Here is a 17,749-nt window from a genome sequence, read left to right as displayed (position 1 = left end):
TCTTTGTAATGTTCTTCTTCGCTATCTTCTCTTTTGACTTGTGTTTGTAGTGTTCTTCTTAATTAGCCATTTTTTTTTTCTTTAGAGACGTGTGCTCCTGTAGTCCAGTAAGTTCTAGCTAAATATCCCAATTCATTAAATCAGTCTCCAAGTTCATATAAGGGTACGGTGTTTCACTAGAAAGAAGCAGATACTTCTAACAAATTGTTTTGTTCCTGTGTGCTCCTGTGTGCTCCTGTGTGCTCCTGTAGTCCAGTAAGTTCTAGCTAAATATCCCAATTCATTAAATCAGTCTCCAAGTTCATATAAGGGTACGGTGTTTCACTAGAAAGAAGCAGATACTTCTAACAAATTGTTTTGTGTTTTAACAATTTGGGAAAGGAAATGGAGCCAAAGTTCCATGCTTTTATGTTCCCGTGGGTTACTTTCTTGCTACCTAAGAAAGCTCAAAAGCATGTGGAACATCACAACCTGTTCCCAGACAATATTGTCTTTCACCCTCTCACCGTGCCTCATGTCAATGGCCTTCCTCCTGGTGCCCAGACAACCTCGGATATCTCAATCTTGGAGGATAATTTATTGTCCGAAGCCTTAGATCTTACTCGCGGTCAGGTTGAAGCTGCGGTTCGTGCTTTGAGACCGGATTTGATATTCTTCGATTTTGCTCACTGGATTCCAGAATTGGCTAAAGAACATATGATCAAGAGTGTGAGTTACATGATAGTATCTGCGACAGTTATAGCTCGTTTACATGTGTGAATAAGTGACCCAAATGCTACTATGAGAAAGTCTCTAAACGGACTAGAAGGTTCCACACAAGGTTACACCATTTGCACGTGAGGAGCATGTGTGTGGATTGTAGTAATAAGTCTCCAACTTCAGGGGTAGAAGAGTCTTTGTATCTTCTTCTTCCTCTTATCTCTCTTGTTACGAGTTTGTTAGAACGGAGAAGAGAAGCGTCTCAGTGACGACGCGAGAGAAGTGACGAGAGAGAGAGTTTAGAGAGAGAAAGGTTGATTGGGTTGGTGAGTGAGAAAGCTTGAGAGTGGTTTTAAGTGTAATCCGGTGAGAGATTGTAACGGTCGGAGCTCGGGTTTGAGCCAAGTTATAGTGGATTCCGGAGTTAACCTCCGGCGAGATGTAGGGTTCCACATCGGAACCTGAACTCGTAAAATCTCGGTGTTCTTGAGTTGCTCTTTCTTGCTTTCCCATTCTGTTCGTAGTTCTTTCACGGAATTGATCGACAAGTTGACCCTGATGCACCAGGTGTTCCCCCACCGGGTTATCCTTGAACGAAGGTATTGTTCCGTGAAAACGATGCTCATGACTTTATCATCAGCTGACTTTAAGAGATGTGATGTAATTGCACTGAGGACATGCAAAGATATTGAAGGTAAATTCTGCGACTTTATATCGCGTCAATACCAAAAGAAGGTTCTCTTGACTGGTCCAATGCTCCCGGAGCCAGCCACAAGTAAACCACTAGAAGAACACTGGAGCCATTTTCTCAGCGGGTTCCCACCTGGTTCAGTAGTGTTTTGTGCACTTGGAAGCCAGATCGTTCTTGAGAAGGATCAGTTCCAAGAACTCTGCTTAGGGATGGAGCTGACAGGTTTACCGTTTCTTGTACCGGTAAAGCCACCGAGAGGATCATCGACGATCCAAGAAAGTTTACCAGAAGGGTTCGAGGAGAGGGTGAAGGGGCGTGGTGTGGTTTGGGGAGGATGGGTGCAACAGCCTTTGATATTGTCTCATCCATCAGTAGGCTTCTTTGTGAACCATTGCGGTCCAGGAACAATATGGGAGTGCCTGATGACTGATTGCCAAATGGTTTTAATTCCATTTTTAAGTGATCAAGTTCTCTTCACAAGGTTGTTGACCGAGGAATTCGAGGTCTCTGTGGAAGTGTTCAGGGAAAAAACAGGATGGTTTTCAAAGGAGAGCTTAAGAGATTCGATCAAGTCTGTGATGGATAAAGAGAGCGACCTCGGGAAGCTAGTAAGGAGTAACCACGCAGAGTTGAAGGAGATTCTTGTTAGTCCTGGACTATTTGCTGGTTACGAGGATAACTTTTTTGAGGCATTGGCTGATTTGATCAGTGTCAAGAAACATGATTAGACCTAAAATTATATGTCTTGTACGATTGGCGAGTCAAACTTAATTATATGTTTATGATGAAGATTGTAATGATATTAAGTCAATATTTTAGTTCGGTAAATCCTCACCGTTCCCTCCAGCTCCTTATCTAGCCGTGGTGTTAGAGGAGTTGCGAGTGTTGGGTTCCACCCTATGATCTAAATATGACCAGTCTTACCGTGAGACGTACTCGGCAAGGAAGGATGACTTTCAGTGATAATAACCCATGCACCCATTATACAAACATGTCCTAGAACTATAACCGTGCTCTGATACCAAATGTAAGACCCCAACCCTAAAATCCCGTACATGGCCGTACAGGCCGATAAATTTTTTTTTTAGGACCTATTAATTTTCTACTTGTTTGTTTAATAAATTGCAACAGGGGATATGTATAACAGGTCAAATAACTTAAAAATACGAATTCATTAATTTAAAGGTTCAATTATCCTTAACAATCATGCATGGTAAAAGTACAACCCATAAAATATCAAGCTATAATTAAAACTACCAAAGCCAACCATCCTCTTCCTCCCTTGCCTCCGTCACACGAGCTGGTCAGCCACTTTAATCCTAAACATCAGACCTTTCTTTTTCTGCGTCCATCATAAAAGGAGGCGTAAGCAAACAAGTTTGCTTAGTGGAGCGGTCATCTAGTGTCACTAGGCTCAGTTCAATAATCTCAATCCAACATAGGTTAGTTTAATCCAGTCATGCATGTCAAAGAACCATGGGATAGCTGTCCAAATCGTTTAGACCAACTTCCGAATTATTGCAATAAAAACATTAACAAGACAAGCAAGCAATCAAGACAAAATAACCATCGGTCAAGAGATCGACCATAGAACTCGGCCACAGTCACATACTCACCTTCAGTTTCGACCTATGGTATTAAACTCTCGGTTCCTATGCCCAATTCTGATCCCCGACTCTACACGGACAGATCTACATCGTTAATCATCGATGTATGAACCATATACTATCGACGGATCAAGGTGGAAGAAGACTTACCGTACTTCTCTCGATCTAGAAGGATCAAGGTGGAAGAAAACTCTGCCAAACTCGATGCAAACTCTTTTCTCTCTCTCTTTCTCTTGCGGCGGCTCAAAAGGTCTTATGCGAATGCTAGAGAATTTCTCTAAGGGTTCCATCCTTTATATAGGATCGACTAAACTGCCTTGAGTTGCCCCAAAACGATAAACCCTATCGTTCCCCAACTTCCATATTTTTCGCATCTATCCTTATCCGACTAATTTTGCCTTTTACGCGAGTTTCCATTTCTCTCGGGTTTCCTTTCCCGTGAGTCGGCTCAATTCTTCGCGAGATTCTCAAGTCCTCGGGCCACCCATCGGCCCATAATCTAATCGATCCATCCTCCTCCATCGGCCCATAATCTAATCGATCCATCCTCCTCCATCGGCCCGATCCATCGTTCACCGATGCGACCATTTCCGGATAGTCCTACTTCACTATCACTGTCTCTATCACCATCACCATCACTAGGACTTTCACTCCCACTATAACTCAGACTGTCACTTAGACTTAATACCGAGATCTTCCCATTTTCATCCAGAAACTTGCATGCCTCCATCATCTACAAGGTAAGCCAAGGACTTCGTTTTCTTCAGTTCAAACTCTGTTCACTACTTCAGTAGTCTCGAACTCTCCATTCTCTCCAAGTCCCATCGACTATGGATTCATGGCCATCGTCCTTTTCGGACCATGATTTGTCCTATTCTCATCCGAGGTTCGTACCACTTTTGATCTCTATCGGCACAGATTGCCGTATAGCTCTCTCAACTTCTTGGCACAGATTACCGTTCCGCTCTCGGCACTGGTTGCCGTACCGCTCTCGGCACTTCTCGCGTACCGCGTACGTACCATCTCACGTATCGCGTACGTACCGTCTCGCATACCGCATACGTACCATCTCACGTACCGCGTATGTACTATCTCACGTACCGCGTATGTACCATCTCACGTACCGCCGGTTCCGAGAGAGCCGGTCGTTACATTTCTCCCCTACTTAAGGATGATTCGTCCTCGAATCTTTGCTCTCTTTCCGAGGAACTTCCCTCTTGTCGAACCACTTCTTGAAATTTACTTTCATAACTTTTTCCGGTTCCCAAGTTATTTCCTCCACTCCTTCACAATCCCATACCAATTCGATCAATTTCAGCTTTTTCTTCTTATGCAACCCTCTCATCTTAGTACCAATTATCTGAACTGGTCGTCCGATGATTGTCTTGTTCAGTTGTAGGTCAGGCGGTGGTTTGGAGATCACATTCACCCGTCCCATTATGCATTTCCTTAGCATAGATGTGTGAAACACCGGATGAAAATCTGCCATGGCCAGCGGCAATTCCAACTTATACGCCATCGGACCAGTCCTATCCAGGATTCGATACGGCCCCATGTAACGCGGTGTCAACTTGGTGTTCAACGTCACTCGATCTTTTCCCTTATAAGTCACGGTTTTGAGGTAGACCATGTCTCCAACCTGAAATTCTAGCTCTCTTCGGCCTTTATCCGCATAATTTTCCTGTCTATCCTGGGCTTCTTTCATCTTTAACTTCAGAATCTTGATCTTTGCGGTCGTCTCGTCTACAAAATCTAGACCATAAACGCTCCTCTCCCCTACTTGTGTTAGACACAAGGGTGTTCTGAAACTAGTATCTTTCTTGTGTGTGTGAAATGGAATGTGAATGAATGATATGATGATGAACAATGGTGAAAGCAAGGTGTTTCAATTCCCCTTATGCAATTGTAGTATAAGAGGTATCAATCCTAAATGAGTGAATGCAAGCAATCAGGGTGTGCAATACTTGTCTAAGTTAAGCCAATTATAAAGGGTGTTTGTCACTAACAACCTATTGCAGAATGTAAAATGCAGAATGTAAAAGCTGAATGGACAAGATACTAAATGTAATGGAACAGAATGATTATGGCAGTAATGAAACTAGAACAGATATCAAACTATAGTAATGCAGGTAATGAACTAATGCAAGGAAAGTAATGAACAGGAAACTAAATGAATGCAACAGAAATGCAACTAGAATGAAATAAGAAACAAGACAGGACAGACACAAATCATAAACAAGAGTTCTGGGAATGAACTCGAGCAAGCACTCGATCGAGTGTAGATCGAGTGCAGGGTCGAGCTGGACAAAAACGTAAAACAGAGCAATGCAGACAAAACAGAGCAAGACAAAAGTAAATCAAACAACGATCAAACAACAGGATTTAGACTAAGAAATCAATAGACAAGGAAGGTCTTAGGGATGGATTCATGGGCTGAACTTAGATTGTGGTTATCTAACTTGATCAACAAACCTCAATCAACATGAGCTAATCTCTAGACATTAATCTCTAAGAACATGTTAATCCACTCTCATGGCAAAAACAATCAAGCTCATATATTTCTAGACTTGTTCTCACAAAGTAAAGAATCTATACAAGCAAGCATTAAGCAATATGTCAAGAATCAAACAAGACTTCTAATCTCTTAGCAAGCCTAATGATAATCTCTAGATCTAGCCTTATCTATGCACCTTAGACATTGGTGTGATGCTAAGAAGCTTGAGATCAAACCCTACCCTCTCAGTTATAGGATCAGCATTAAGAACATCTAGTCTAGAAGAGATCTACAACAATCAAGCTTGACCAAATCAAATAACCACAACATCCATCCAGCCTAAACCATCCCTAAGAGCTAAGAAAACTACTCACAATCACACATGATGAACAACAAAGTCATAAACCCATAAAAACACGAAACTTGCATGATTAGAAAGATAAAACAGAGATCTACAATATTGGAGAAGGAATCAAACTCGAATTCTTGATACTTTGAAAGTTATGAAACAAACAAGTATGAAGAATCTTGTGTTTTCTCCTTCAAAAGAGGTACAAGATCCAAGAAAATAAAAGTGCAAAAAGCATAAATCCCAAAAGGGTAAAATACTAGGTTTGAGAATATATAAAAAGCTGCTCCCTTGTGGCTGCAGAGTACAAGGTCCTTAAATAGGAAAAAGGAGAGGAAGCCCTAAAAATGCTAAAAGAAAAAATAGCCAGGCGGCTCGGCCAACTCGACCCGGTGCTCGGTCGAGTGACCGGTCGAGTTGGGTTTTCTTGTGCTCCTTCCACTCGGTCGAGTCACTCTCAATACACGGTCGAGTGTCTGGTCGAGTGGGACTCTAGACCTTGGTTCTCCAGCCTTAACTCCTTTGCTTTCTCCTCATGATTGGTTCACTTCTCCTCAGCATTGCTTCCATGCTCCTTAGGCTCCAAAATCACCTGTTTATGCAAGAAAAGATGCAAATGCAATGCAACTACACTCTAATGAAAAAAAATCCTAAAACTATGCAATAATGGTAAAAAAGGATAGCCTAGGATGCAAAAATGTGAATATATTAAGGGAAAACAGGGTAAAATATATGAACATCAACACCCCCAAACTTAGGCTTTGCTTGCCCTCAAGCAAATATGCAAGACATAAGAAGGTAGATGAGGGTTGAAAGTGGGATCTCAGCTCCTAAAGCTTGCAAATAAACCAGCGAGAATCAATGTCCAAGTTACTAGTACTATGATGCAAGTTGAATGAGCTGTACTTAAAGACTTTAGACAAACCTATCACAACCTTTACTGATTTGAGCCTTAGATGTCCACATGCATTCAAATCAACCATTTCCTTTAACATTCATTTAATCAAGAACATTGATCAATCTTATGCAATGTTTTAAACTCATTTGGCTTGGAAATAAAGGTTTAGAGACAATGATGGTCTCTGTTTAGAGTGGGGCTTATCAATATCAAGGTTCTCTCATAAAAAATGGATTGAGCTTTAGAAGAATGCTAAAGGTAAGAACACTTAGACACATACAAGAACAAAACCTTGTCTACCCAAAAGTAACCCAAGTGTTTGATCCTATCATTCTAAGCCCAAATGATCCTAGTTCTACCCTTTATCTTCTTCTCTTCTCAAATACCCTTTTCTCTTTTGTTTTCAAGCCTTAGGAGAGGTTTCTTATTTGATCTTTCTAGTGGAATGGGAGATTCTTACTTATTTGCTATGGTTCTCTTTTCTTCTTATTCTTAAGACATAAAAGCATTTTGCTATACTCTTCTTTTTCTTTCTTTCTTTTCTTTGACTGAAACCATCTTTAAACAATATCATACTTCCCATTCTTTCACTAGACTTTGATTTTACTTAAACACATTCCCCTCCTAAAGACTCTAACCTTTTCTTTCTCTTTTCCTCTTTTCTTTTCTTTCTTTTTCAAACAACCAAATCCCAAACCCAACAATGAAATCACCTAGTCCTATCTAGTTTGGAAAATGCAAACTAGAACTACACAAGGCATTATTCTTGTCAGTTCAAACCTAACACTTTCTACCAAGCTCAATCCCAAAAAAGGCCTTACACACTCAAGAATAAACATGGCTTGAAAGAAGGGTTGGTTAAGGGTATTGGAAACTGATTTTAATGATTCAATCAGCTACTTGGATCAACAAGAGTGGTAAAAAGGAGAAAGATGATCCAAATATGTATATGGTATCCATGAGTTTAAAGCAATGCACAAATTGATAATTACAAGTCAATATTAGGTTCATATAAATAGGAAATGGCATCAAATCACAACATGCTTCAATTTAGACCAAATGCAATGCAGGAATTCAAGGCTTGGTTCAATCTTATGCTTCTAACCACTCAACTAGCATCAAAGTACTATTAACTTGGGCATTGATCCTAGTCTAGTGAATTAAACAAGCTAACAAGGCAAAACTCATCATAGATCCCTAATGCAAATATTATACAATCCTACATGAAACATGCTAAACAAGATGCTATTATGCAATGCAAACTACATGAACACTCTTTTTTTATAAAGATTTTTGCAAAAAATTTCAAATTTTTAGGGGTTTTCTATGCCTTAGATGCTATGCAAATACTAACATGATGATGCTAAAAATTTGAAATAAGAAAACAAAACACAACATCAAATGCTATCTCAAACCCTCCCCCAAACTTAAATCACACAGTCCTCTGTGTGAAAGAAATTTGCTAGAGGATTCAAGACTAAAAACAAAACACAACATCAAATGCAATGATATTTACAAGGAAGGTGATATTGGTACCTCATGGATTCTGGAAGAAGCTGTCCACATCCTCATTCATGCTCTCATAAGTGTAGTTGAGGTCTGTTTGGTGACTTTGAGGGGGAGATGGAGGCAACTCGACGATGGGAATCGACTGGCACTCGGTCGAGTGCATGGTCGAGTGGGGGGGGGGTCGAGTTGGACTGCGAATCTCCTTTTCTTCTTTTAATTAAACTCCCTTGCTTCCCTGACCATGAAAACACCAAAACACAAATCAAAATACCAAAAAAAAATCCTAAGCAATATAAACAGAGATACCTTAGGGACTTCCTCCCTAGTGAGCTTGTTTAAAGTCACTAAGCTTGACTTTTGATGCCTTTTTAGGCTTGATTTAGATACCAAGGAGGTGATGAAATCCTCCCTGTCACCTAATGATCACTGAGAAGTTGATTCTTGATCACTTCACCCTTAACACACAAACCATATTTCTTCTTAATTTTGAGCCTTGGTCTTGCCTTCCTCAAAGACCTCTTGTTTAGCTTGACTTGGAGATCCTTCACCAATTCAGTCAGCTTTTGAACTGAACCCTTGAGCTTTTCCATTGATTCCTCTTGTAAAGAGAGCTTAGCCCTTGGAGTTGCCACTTCACTTAAAACTTCATGACCTCCTTTGTCCTTGATAGTGAAAGGTTGATCATCAATGGTGGGTAGGTTGGTTGGGTTATAGATGCTAAACTTCATGGTTATCCTCTCAGCAATGTTCAAGGTCACAAGACCTTCCTTAAAATCTATAACAGCTCCAACAGTGGCTAAGAATGGCCTCCCTAGAATGATAGGATCTTCAGGCTCCTTATCCATCTCTAGAACCACAAAATCTGTATGAATTCTTGCCTTTCCTATCTTGACTGGAATGTTTTCCAGCTTACCAACTACATCCTTGTTTGACCCATCAGATAGGCATATGTGAAGGTTGGTGTACTTGAAGTCAGTGTGCCCAAGTTTTTGTGCTATAGAGTAGGGAATCACACTGATAGATGCTTCCAAGTCACATAAACACTGGTTGTAGTGAAGATAGCTAAGTGAGCAAGGCAGATAGAATGGACCTGGATCCTCAAGTTTAATTGGGATGATAATCCCTCCAAGGTCCTCAAGATCCTTCTCATCCTAAGCATGAGCCTTCTTCTTTGACAATTCAAGCAAAAAATCCTTATAGAGAGGATATGGATCATACTGTTCCAAGGCAGGTCCTCTCTCTTCTTCTTGGTAAGCAATTATAACTTCTTTTATGGCCATTACTTCCTTTTTCTCAATCACAACTTCTTCCTTCAAAGCTTTCACTTCCTCTTGTTGCAAAGCCATCATTTCTTTTTTCTCAATGATCTCCCTTAGTTCCTTAGGCTTATGTGCCTTGAAACGCCCTGGGAATGGTAGTGGAGGCTTGTAAGGAGGAGGTATGAACTTAATGGGCTTATCAGCTTCGGAGACTTCAGCTCAATCCGTCACTCGATCACCCACTCGATCGTGTGTGTGTTCGAGTGGTGGGTCGAGTTCACTGCCGGATTTAGTTTGCTTTGCAAATACTTCATTCTGGGCTTCAAAAAATGATGAATCCTCCCCAGCTTGGACTTCACTGTCCTCAGTGACTTCTTCTTCATAGACATGAATGGCTTTGGCTGTGAACTCCCTTGGATTTTGAACAGCTTTTCCAGGGAGTTGGGTGGGTTTTGGAGCTGAAGTAGATGCTATATTGCTCTCCATATACTTCACTCTAGAGTTAAGACCTTCAAACTTCATGTTGAGATCATTATACTGGGATGTTAACCGCTAGTTCAACTCAGCAAATTGTTTAGCCTCCTCAAGCTTTCCATTGGCTTGCCTAACCAACAATTGTTGCATCATAGCTCTTAAGTCTTGTTCCTGGCCTTGGTTAGTCTGAAACCCTGGTGGGGGACACAATTGGGGCTGGAACACCTGTTGTTGCTGCTTGGGTATATAGTTTTGTTGCTGTTGAGGCTGTTGAGGAGGGTAGAATTGATCTTGTGGGTTAGCCACATTGTTACTCCTATAAGAGAGATTGTTATTCTTGAATCCTCCTTGGTTGTAACCTTTGAATCCTCCCTGGTTTTGCATGTAGCACAACTCAACAAACTCCCTATCTCCTTCTTGGACTATAGCTTCTTCTTCACCAATGAATTGGATGGTCTTTGATTGGCTTAGGAGAATCTTGTCAAGCTTCTCATTGACCATCTTTAAATCCTGCTTGTATTTGTCCTCTTGATCAGTGGAGGTGATCCTTATGGTTCTATCATAATCTTCATTATAATTACCATCTGATTGAGCTAGATTCTTTACCAACTCCAGCCTTCTTCCACATTCTTGTTGAGAAAGTTTCCATTGGAGGCTGTATCAAGTAGCATTCTAAACTTGGGTAGAAATCCTCTGTACAAAGTGCTGAGCAAAGACTCATTGCTGAATCCATGGTGGGGACACTGAGTTTGGAATCCTTTAAATCTCTCCCATGCCTCACAAAAACTTTCATTATTTCTCTGTGCAAAACCTGAGATTTCATTCCTCAACCTAGCAGTCCTTGCATTGGAGAAGAACTTGGCCAGAAAAGCTTGCTTGCATGCATCCCATGTTATTGCTCCAGTAGGAAGAGTCTTCTCCCAGAGATGAGCTTTGTCTCCAAGGGAAAATGGGAATAGCCTTAACTTGAAGTCATCTTCACTCATTCCATTGATTTTTGTGAGTCCACATATCCTGTCAAACTCATCAAGGTGATCTAGAGGGTCCTCCATTGGCAACCCATGAAATTTGTTGGCTTGTATCATGGAGATCAATCCACTCTTGATTTCATAATTATTATTGGCAACTGTAGGAGACACAATACCAGCTCTTTGGTTGTGTGTGTTAGGTGCATCCCCAGCACCAATGTTCCTTGCCCTTGGAGCTTGTTGATCTTGTTGCTCCATTAGCACTTGTTGTTCTTGTTCCTGATTGATTCTTGTTCTCTGCTGTCTCAGGTCCCTTGGTGGTCGGTTGATGTGATCAAGGAGTCTCTGAAGATTGTGATGACCCTTGGATCTTGTTTGCATCAACAGACTCGAGTACAGACTCGGACAGGCACTCGGTCGAGCGCAGGCTCGAGTGGATGGTCGAGTCGACTGGGAGGTGAGGTATATTTATATCCGGCTTCTGACTCGATCATGAACTCGAGCACTCACTCGGTCGAGTGGTGGTCGAGTTGAAGGTCGAGTTGGTACCTGAAACTCAATCACAAACAAGCAGTAGAAGAATCGAGATCAGTAGCGAACAAGGGGATAAAGGAACTTAATCTTAGACTAATATAGACCCTAATTGTCACAAATAAACACTCAAATGGGCAACGACGCCAAATTGAAACTAGTATCTTTCTTGTGTGTGTGAAATGGAATGTGAATGAATGATATGATGATGAACAATAGTGAAAGCAAGGTGTTTCAATTCCCCTTTTGCAATTGTAGTATAAGAGGTATCAATCCTAAATGAGTGAATGCAAGCAATCAGGGTGTGCAATACTTGTCTAAGTTAAGCCAATTATAGAGAGTGTTTGTCACTAACAACCTATTGCAGAATGTAAAATGCAGAATGTAAAAGCTGAATGGACAAGATACTAAATGTAATGGAACAGAATGATTATGGCAGTAATGAAACTAGAACAGATATCAAACTATAGTAATGTAGGTAATGAACTAATGCAAGGAAAGTAATGAACAGGAAACTAAATGACTGCAACAGAAATGCAACTAGAATGAAATAAGAAACAAGACAGGACATACACAAATTATAAACAAGAGTGCTGGGAATGAACTCGAGCAAGCACTCGATCGAGTGTAGATCGAGTGCAGGGTCGATCTGGGCAAAAACGTAAAACAGAGCAATGCAGACAAAACATAGCAAGACAAAAGTAAATCAAACAACGATCAAACAACAAGATTTAGACTAAGAAATCAATAGACAAGGAAGGTCTTAGGGGTGGATTCATGGGTTGAACTTAGGTTGTGGTTATCTAACTTGATCAATAAACCTCAATCAACATGAACTAATCTCTAGACATTAATCTCTAAGAATATGTTAATCCACTCTCATGGCAAAAACAATCAAGCTCATATATTTCTAGACTTGTTCTCACAAAGTAAAGAATCTATACAAGCAAGCATTAAACAATATGTCAATAATCAAACAAGACTTCTAATCTCTTAGCAAGCCTAATGATAATCTCTAGATCTAGCCTTATCTATGCACCTTAGACATTGGTGTGATGCTAAGAAGCTTGAGATCAAACCCTACCCTCTCAGTTATAGGATCAGCATTAAGAACATCTAGTCTAGAAGAGATATACAACAATCAATCTTGACCAAATCAAATAACCACAACATCCATCCAGCCTAAACCATCCCTAAGAGCTAAGGAAACTACTCACAATCACACATGATGAACAGCAAAGTCATAAACCCAGAAAAACACGAAACTTGCATGATTAGAAAGATAAAACAGAGATCTACAATATTGGAGAAGGAATCAAACTCGAATTCTTGATACTTTGAAAGTTATGAAACAAACAAGTATGAAGAATCTTGTGTTTTCTCCTTCAAAAGAGGTACAAGATCTAAGAAAATAAAAGTGCAAAAAGCATAAATCCCCAAAACGATAAAATACTAGGTTTGAGAATATCTAAAAAGCTGCTCCCTTGTGGCTGCAGGGTACAAGGTCCTTAAATAGGAAAAAGGAGAGGAAGCCCTAAAAATGCTAAAAGAAAAAATAGTCAGGCGGCTCGGCCAACTCGACCCGGTGCTCGGTCGAGTAGGGTTTTCTTGTGCTCCTTCCACTCGGTCGAGTCACTCTCAGCACACGGTCGAGTGTCTGGTCGAGTGGGCAGTCGAGTGGGACTCCGGACCTTGGTTCTCCAGCCTTAACTCCTTTGCTTTCTCCTCATGATTGCTTCACTTCTCCTCAGCATTGCTTCCATGCTCCTTAGGCTCCAAAATCACCTGTTTATGCAAGAAAAGATGCAAATGCAATGCAACTACACTCTAATGCAAGAACAATCCTAAAACTATGCAATAATGGTCAAAAAGGATAGCAAATGATGCAAAAGATGTGAATATATTAAGGAAAAACAGGGTAAAATATATGAACATCATGTTCGGCAAGGTCGACCGTATAAAGCTTCGTACGGTGACATGCCAATACTCTCATGGAAGCTATTATTGTAAGCAAATTCCGCCAACGGAAGATGCGTGTCCCAATTATCTCCCCCAGTCCAGTACACTTGCTCGCAAAAGGTCCTCAAGTGTCTATATAGTACATTCGGACTGTCCGTCTGTTTGCGGATGATTGGCCATACTCATGTCCAGTCGCGTCCCAAACGCTTCTGCAAAGCCTTCCAAAGTCCGGAGGTAAATTTGGAATCACGATCCGATACTGTACTTGCCGGAATACCATGCAATCATACAATCTCATGTACGTACACTTCAGCCAGTTTCTCAGTCTTGTCCTTCTTGTTTACGGCTATAAAGTGTGCCGATTTTGTTAATCGGTCCACGACCACCCATATGGCGTCCTTCTTGTCACATGTCGGCAAAATGGTAACAAAATCCATGGTTATCATGTCCCATTTCCATTCGAGTATCGGTAGGCTTTATAACAACCCACCCAGAACTTGGTTTTCCGCCTTAACCTGTTGACACGTCGGACAAGCTGCAACCCACTTGGCCACATCTCTCTTCATACCCGACCAGTGATAATACCTTTTCAGGTCCTTGTACATTTTGGTGGATCCGGGATGGATCGCCAATTGGGACTGGTGTGCTTCCTTAAGGATCTCGGTACGCAAGTCCTGGTCCAGTGGAACGCACACTCGACCCTTAAGCAAAATGGTACCGTTGTTCGATGTCCCGTACTCGGTTCCGTCTGCTTTGGACATCCATATCAAATCTGCGTCCTTCTCTTGTGCCACTCGCACCCTAGTCAACAAATCTGCTTGATCCGCGGCTCCAAGGCCTAACGGTGCCGACTGCTCCGTCAACACATTCAACCGCAAGGTTCTGATCATACCAACCAGGTTCTCCACGTCTCTCTCGACATTAATGGCCGACCCTCTTCTGCTTAAGGCGTCCACCACTAAATTGGCCTTACCCGGATGGTAACTGATTTCCAAGTCGTAGTCCGCGACTAACTCCATCCATCTTTGCTGTCGTAGGTTCAATTCTGACTGAGTAAAGATGTATTGCAAACTCTTGTGATCCATGTATATTTTCACCTTCCCACCGTACAAGTAGGACCGCGAAATCTTTAGTGCAAATACTACGACTGCCATCTCCAAGTCATGGGTCGGATAACTCACTTCATGCTGCCTTAGTTGTCAAGAGGCATAAGCGATTACCTTCCCTTTCTGCATTAGTACGCACCCTAACCCTCGACCAGATGCGTCCGTGTAAACAAAATACGGCCTTGAGCTTTGAAAAACTCTGTTCACACTCGGCTTTCCATTCTTTCCCATTAGTTGGGTCAGCGGTTGTGCCATACTCGCAAAACCTTTGACAAACCGCCAATAGTAGCCGGCCAATCCTAGGGAACTTCGGATCTCCGAGGCGTTTTGCAGTCTAGGCAATTTTGCTATGGACCGAATCTACTCCTGGTCCACGGACACTCCATTGTCCGATAGCACATGTCCTAAGAACCCTATCTCCCTTTTGCAAAAACTGCTCTTACTAAGCTTGGCGAATAATTTCTGCTCCTTCAACCTTTCTAGTACTTTTCTCAAGTGTGCGGCATGCTCCACTTCATTCTTCGAGTAAACCAAGATGTCTTCTATGAACACAATCACAAACTCGTCCAAGTATTCTCGGAACACATTATTCATAAGTTTCATGAATGCGGCGGGGGCGTTGGTAGTCCGGGTCCCAGATCGATGGTGAATGGATCCGACTGTGCTGGTGGTAGTCCGGACAGGGGTCCGAACAGCCTCTCATATTCTCGTACCACCGGTATATCTTGCAACCCTGTACCCGTACCCACTTATTTCTATCATGATCGAAGCTAGGTACGCTTCACACCCATTACTGATTAACTATTCGGCTTGAGCTGCCGAGACTAACAGAATTCCCGGTAATGGCCTGATGCCCTAATATTCGACCATTCCCTTAACCGTCTCAAACAGTACTCGCCCGCGGTGGCAGTCCAAGTGTGCCTTCACCCGACATATGACTAAGTCCGCTGGCATATCCATACCACACACCATGACCGAAATGTTCCGCACTACTCCGTACGTCATCATCACTTGGCCGCCCGCTGCTTGTACCCATCCGAAATTGTCTCCGGACTCCTTCCGGAATCCGCCCTTACCAATCATACTCGGACTCACAAAACAATGCGTAGCCCCGGTGTCGAACATAATATGTGTTTCCACACTGCCCATAAGTAAGGTCCCTACACAATGCTGCTTGCTAAGAACTTAACCACACACAAGACACACACACACGCAATGTGCACGCAAAAATTCCACTAAGGTGAGTATTACAACTTACCAGTGATCTGCCGTGAAGTGCTCGCTTCCACCTGCCCGTCCGTGATCGAGTACACCTGAGGCATAATTGCCCGCCATTTCGGCGGTGGCGGCAACGGCAACACGTCGCTGACCTGTTTTTGCCCTTGCGTTTCCAATTGCGGACAGTTTGGGCGGATGTGCCCTGCCTGTCCACATTGGTAGCACACTCGTGTGTCGTTTCCTTTGTGCAGAAAGTTGCTGGCCATGTGGTCCTTTCGTCCGAAATGGCGTCGGCACTGTCCCGAGTGTCTCTTACGGCAAGTCAGACACACACGTACACTGCCTGAAGCCTTACTCGTGGTCTGCTTGGTTCCATTACCCGTTTCAGTTTTTGTCACCGGCGCCTGCTACACCGTGACTCCACCGGAGTGTTGCTTAGATTCCTCGGCCAGTCCATCCTCCAACATGGCTGCCTTCTCCACCAACTCAGCAAGGCTCTTATAGTTCTGAATCTACTCTCATGCCCCGCAAGAACCGACGGATATGGACTTGCTCATCCTCAATACCTCTTGAGCCGGTTGAACTTGATCTCATACTCTCGCATGGTCCGCTTCTCTTGTTTCAGGTTCAAGAACTCCGATTAAGGACGATCAAGAGGTTCCGGCGGAAAATACTTCGCAAGGAACATCCCACGAAAAGTCTCCCAAGAGAAATTTGGGTTGGCCATATGGCTTACCATGCCTGTCCACCACGCATGGGCTTCTCCAAACAGGTAGTGGGTAGCGATGTCCTTCCGATACTCCATCGGACAACGCACAGAGTCAAAACTCCTCTCAAGGCGACTTCTACATTCATTGGCCTCAATCGGGTTTGCTCCCCCACCAAAGTACTGTGTCCATAAAAGGAGGCGTAAGCAAACAAGTTTGCTTAGTGGAGCGGTCATCCCGTCTCACTAGGCTCAGTTCAATAATCTCAATCCAACATAGGTTAGTTTAATCAAGTCATGCATGTCGAAGAACCATGGGATAGCTGTCCAAATCGTTTAGACCAACTTCCCATTATTGCAATAAAAACATTAACAAGACAAGCAAGCAATGAAGACTAAATAACCATCGGTGAAGAGATCGACCACAGAACTCGGCCACAGTCACGCACTCACCTTCGGTTTTGACCTACAGTGTTAAACTCTTGGTTCCTATGCCCAATTCCGATACCCGCCTCTACATGGACAGATCTACATCGTTAATCATCGATGTATGAACCATATACTATCGACGGATCAAGGTGGAAGAAGACTTATCGTACTTTTCTCGATCTACACTTAGGGAAAACTCGGCCAAACTCGATGGAAACTCTTTTCTCTCTCTCTTTCTCTTGCGGCTGCTCAAAAGGTCTTATGCGAATGCTAGAGAATTTCTCTAAGGGTTCCATCCTTTATATAGGATCGACTAAACTGCCTTGAGTTGCCCCAAAACGATAAACCCTATCGTTCCCCAACTTCCATATTTTTCGCATCTATCCTTATCCTACTAATTTTTCCTTTTCCTCGAGTTTCCATTTCTCTCGGGTTTCCTTCCCCGGGCCACCCATCGGCACATAATCTAATTGATCCATCCTCGTCCATCGGCCCAATCCATCATTCACTGATGCGACCATTTCCGGATAGTCCTACTTCACTATCACTCTCACTATCACTATCACCATCACTAGGACTTTCACTCCCACTATCACTCGGACTGTCACTTAGACTTAATACCGAGATCTTCCCATTTTAATCCAGAAACTTGCATGCCTGCATCATCTACAAGGTAAGACAAGGACTTCCTTTTCTTCAGTTCAAACATCTGTTCACTACTTCAGTAGTCTCGAACTCTCCATTCTCTCCAAGTCCCATCGACTATCGATTCATGACCATCGTCCTTTTCGGGCCATGATTCATCCTATTCTTGTCCCAGGTTCGTACCTTTCGATCTCTATTGGCACAGAT

The 17,749-nt window shown here is 42.4% G+C and overlaps 1 protein-coding gene and 1 pseudogene across 1 annotated transcript; one reads left to right on the top strand and one right to left on the bottom strand.

Annotated features, from left to right (window-relative positions):
- On the top strand, positions 385 to 2,118 carry LOC104738329 (annotated as a pseudogene).
- Positions 4,163 to 4,702, bottom strand: LOC104738328. Its single transcript, XM_010458520.1, has one exon. It carries the CDS (start codon positions 4,700 to 4,702, stop codon positions 4,163 to 4,165), a length of 540 nt encoding a protein of 179 aa, XP_010456822.1.

The sequence above is a fragment of the Camelina sativa genome, chromosome 13 (assembly GCF_000633955.1).
Source record: "Camelina sativa cultivar DH55 chromosome 13, Cs, whole genome shotgun sequence".
Classification (NCBI taxonomy): Eukaryota; Viridiplantae; Streptophyta; class Magnoliopsida; order Brassicales; family Brassicaceae; genus Camelina; species Camelina sativa.
Note: the sequence above shows the minus strand (reverse complement) of the source record. Positions and strands in the feature narration are given on the sequence as shown.

Coding starts and splice junctions, on each gene's coding strand:
- LOC104738328 (XM_010458520.1), bottom strand. CDS start 4,702: ATGAAAGAAGCCCAGGATAGACAGGAAAATTATGCGGATAAAGGCCGA.